This window comes from Neomonachus schauinslandi, chromosome X, assembly GCF_002201575.2.
Source record: "Neomonachus schauinslandi chromosome X, ASM220157v2, whole genome shotgun sequence".
NCBI lineage: Eukaryota > Metazoa > Chordata > Mammalia > Carnivora > Phocidae > Neomonachus > Neomonachus schauinslandi.
In genome coordinates, this window is record NC_058419.1 from 30,008,569 (window position 1) to 30,012,484 (window position 3,916).

The 3,916-nt window shown below is 62.4% G+C and overlaps 1 protein-coding gene across 1 annotated transcript; it reads right to left on the reverse strand.

Annotated features, from left to right (window-relative positions):
• Positions 1-1,203: 1,203 nt before the first annotated feature.
• SOWAHD (sosondowah ankyrin repeat domain family member D) lies at positions 1,204-2,415 on the reverse strand. The gene has a single exon (XM_021686203.2). It carries the CDS (start codon positions 2,209-2,211, stop codon positions 1,237-1,239), a length of 975 nt encoding a protein of 324 aa, XP_021541878.2. The 5' UTR covers positions 2,212-2,415; the 3' UTR covers positions 1,204-1,236.
• Between the last annotated feature and the right edge of the window lie 1,501 nt (positions 2,416-3,916).

Sequence of the window (3,916 nt, forward strand, 5' to 3'; positions counted from 1 at the left end):
CTCTCTCTCTCTCTCTCTCTCTCAAGTAAATAAATAAAATCTAAAAAAAAAAAAAATGAAAATGCACTGTTCTTTAAGGCAGCATGGATCCCTAGCCACCAACTGCTTTCCCTCCTCTCAGTCAAAGTCAACCCTCCTGTATTCTACTGGCTTCATACGATTTCTGAATGGGAGCCAGTTTCCAAACTACAACTTATGTATTAGATGTAATTAAAAAGCAATGCCGAGGATTAAAGCCCTATCTTGGAAAAAGCGTTGATGGGTGTGTCCCCCAGGAGGGCAGAAGTCAAGGTAAATTACATGACTCACCACAAAACATCAGAAATGTACATTTGGAGATTTTCCCCTTTTACCACCCCTCTGCCCCCTACAGACAACTCTTCTAGGATGAGACTTGTGCCAGAAGCGGGACCTAGTTGCCAAAAGAGTCCGGGAGACAGGCAAACTGTGTGTCTCCACTCAGAGCCAAGGTGAGTGTAGCTCCTTCCAGCGCCCCGCTTGGCCATTTGCTGTGGGAACAAGGTCCAGAGCCTCCCGGATCACTAGCTCATGGCCATGGGTTGGTGAACTCTTCCCCGCGAATGTAGGAAGCTTCCCGCACTCAGTGGTTAATGGAAAAAAAAAAAGTCACTCAAAGGACAGCTTTGTCATGTGAAAGGAAAACATACCCGGCTTTAATATGCTTAAGAAGTCATCGGTGATACATTAGAAAAAGTACCGGTAAAGCCTGGATGTCTCAGGAGCAGGTTGGGGCGGGGAGGGTGAGTGCCCGCAGGAACAGCCGAGTCTAGCCTTCAGTTAGGAGCTTCCTCTGTATCAGTGGGTTCCAGTCTTAACTCATTCTTCTAGCAAGTGCTTCCCAATACACGCAGAGCTTCTGCCTGCCCAGAAATGGCTCCTGGAAGCCTTACTTTCCCTCTCCCAAGCAGGACCACACTCCTGCCCCTAACTCCTTAGTCCCCTAGTTTTGGGGACTAGTTTTGCGCCAGGACAGCTTTGGTCTTTGCCCTCTCTCTCGGTGAGGGTTTCCCGGTCCCCAGGTCTCCTGGCCGGTGGCCGTAGGTGACCTGGGACAGGTACCTGCGACAAACCTGGAGGTGGTCCGCTGCTTGCAGGCCCAGCGCACTCGGCTGCGGCCGGAGCTGCCGCCCCTTCGGGTGGGGCCCGAGACCACCCGAGACCGAGGCCTCGACCGCAGCGTCGCGGTCCGTCCGCGCTCTCCAGTCCCTGTCGCCCTCAACGGTCCTGGAAGAAGGGGAACATCTGGCGGAGGAGGCCCTGAATTTGCGCCACCCGGCTGCCCGCGTAGTTCTTCTCCTTGCCGGGCGACGCCGCCGCTGTCGCCGGGGCCTCCACGGAGCTCGTGCCCACCGAGCTCGGGGTCCGTCGCAGCGCCCGGGCGGCGGCGCTGCTGCTGTTATTGTTGGCGTTGATCCGCTCGCAGCCGCCCGCCGTCTCCCAGTCCTCGGCCCCCGACAGCTCCCGCAGGCTCTGGGGCGCGTCGGGCCGCAGGTAGTGACAGGCCCTGTGGCCGCTGTAGTCGCGGCGCGAGGGGTCAGCCCCCAAGGCGCCCACCAGCACCTTGATGACCATGTCGTGGCCCTGCAGGGCGGCCAGGTGGAGGGGCGTGAGGCCGCCGCTGCCCGAGGCGCTCACGTCGAGCGGCAGCCCCCGGCGCTGGGCGAAGTCGTGCACCAGGATGAGCTCCTCGTGGCACCCGTGCTTGGCCAACCAGTGGAGCACCGTGTAGCCCGTGATCGGGTCGCAGCGCAGCAACAGGGCGGGCTCGGCTTCCAGCTGCTCCCACAGCACCTCCAGGCGACCCTCGGCGGCCGCCAGTATCCACGCGTGCTCGTGGGGCTCCAGGCACAGCCCGCCGCCGCCCTGCCCGTTCGGCCCGGTCGGCCCGGTCGGCCCGGCCGGGCACTGCTCCTCGGCGCGCTCCTCCGACAGCCAGCCGGCGGGGGCCGCCCCCTGCAGCCCCAGCAGCTCCCGCAGCGCTCCCCGCCGGCGGCCCGAGCCTGCTCCCGAGAGCATCAGCGAGCCGGGGAGGAGGGGGTCCCGGGAGGCGGCGGCGTGGCCCCGGTACCTGCCCCGCGTGCCGGCGTCCACTCTCCAGGGGCGGGGCTGCAGGGCGCTCCGCGGGCTCAGCGCGGGGGCGGCGAGGGAGGCCTTGGGCCCCGGGCTCGCGGGCCCCCGGGGCTCGGCCATGGTCTTGTCGCCGCCGCCGCCGCCGCCGCCGCCGCCGCCGGCGCGGCGCTTCCAGTGTCGAGCGTTCGCTGCCCTTCCCGGGCCCCTCCGGGAGAGGAACTGGCGCTGGCGTTGGGGAAGGAAGCGGCTTGAGCAACTGGGCTCTGGGAGGGAGGGAGCAAAGGAGGGGAGAGGGAGGGAGAGAGCCAGCGAGCCGAGGGAGGGCCCCCGCGCGGGAGGTGGGGGCGTGGAGGGGTGGGAGCTCCGGGCCCGGGCCCGGGGGCCAGGCCCTCTAGCGTCCCGCGGGGACCGCCGCTACCTCCGCGTCCCCGGGTGGCGGGCGGCCCCGCCCCAAGCGGCCAGGTGAGCCGGGGCAGCCCCGCCTCCCGCACCGCGCGCGACGGTGGGGCTGGCGCGGGGTGGGGGCGAGCGGGCCCCGAGCGCCCCAGCCGCCGGCTTCTCGCCATCCCCGCAGCGGCCGGGATGAAGAGGCTCTAGGGCGCCCCCTCCCCGGCGGGCTGAGCTCGGCCTGCAGCCAAGGCCTCCGGGAGCGCGATCCTTGAGCTCCTGGGCGCTGGCTCCCCGCCCCCCTCCTTCGCCCTTCCCTCTTATCTCCTGCACTTTGTCCCCGAGCAGCCTTTGTCCCGCCCCTAGCATTCAGCGAGGCGGCCTGGGACTCGGGCTCCCCTGCCTTGCCCTTTGTATGGCCTTGACCCTCCCCGCAGATCCTGGAGTTGCCCGGGATTCCTGCAGAGGAACCCGAGACAAGGATCCAGGCAGAAGCTCTTGCGGGGGAACTGGGAAAATATTCGCGCCTGGGTGGCTTAGTCATTAAGCGTCTGCCTTCGGCTCAGGTCATGGTCCCAGGGTCCTGGGATCGAGCCCCGCATGGGGCTCCCTGCTCGGCGGGAAGCCTGCTTCTCCCTCTCCCACTCCCCCTGCTTGTGTTCCCCCTCTCGCTGTGTCTCTCTCTGTCAAATAAATAAATAAAATCTTAAAAATAATAATAATAATAAAGGTGTTCCCTTCTTCCCCGCGGGTTCCCGCTCGGCCCTCCGCCCTCTTCTCCTCTTTAACCTTCCCCAAGTTGGCTTGAAGAAGCAGGCGCAGGTGAATCCGTCAGCTGCCACGGGAATGCCCTGCCTTTTTCAGGGATGTGTCCCTGTTGTCTCCTCGAGGATATTTTACCTCATCCTAAGAGTGGCCTTCTCTTTGCTCTTCCTTTCCCTCAATAAGTGGTAGTTCTTGCCTCCTGCCCCCCACCATGTTAGGGAGTTCAGTTAGTGGGCGACAGGGACCCTCAGACGATTCTTGAGTCAGAGAGGGACACAGCCGTGATTAAGGTGGTGTTTGGGAAGACGATTCTGGGAGAGGCAGACAAGAAGGCAGGAGACTGTTCCCACAGTCTAGGCCAAAGGTGATGGGGGGTCAAGCCAAGCCAGCCCACTCCACTGGGCCCACCTGTGATGGAAGGTATCAGAGGCTTTCCTCCTTGGCCCTCAAATATTTTGCCCTAAATATCTTGAGCTTTCCTTCATGACAGCCTACGCATTTGTCATCAATGTTTGAACATTTATTATGTGCCGGACACTGTGCTAGATGCTTTATATATATGTTAACACTTTTAATCCTCCCAGCCACGTCAAAAGCTAAGTATTATTACTGTCCCCAGTTTGCAGAGAGATTGAGGTCACTTGCTCAAGGTCACCCAGCAGGAAGTGGCAGA

Excerpts from the sequence above, each read along its gene's own strand:
- SOWAHD (XM_021686203.2), bottom strand. The coding sequence starts at position 2,211 with ATGGCCGAGCCCCGGGGGCCCGCGAGCCCGGGGCCCAAGGCCTCCCTC.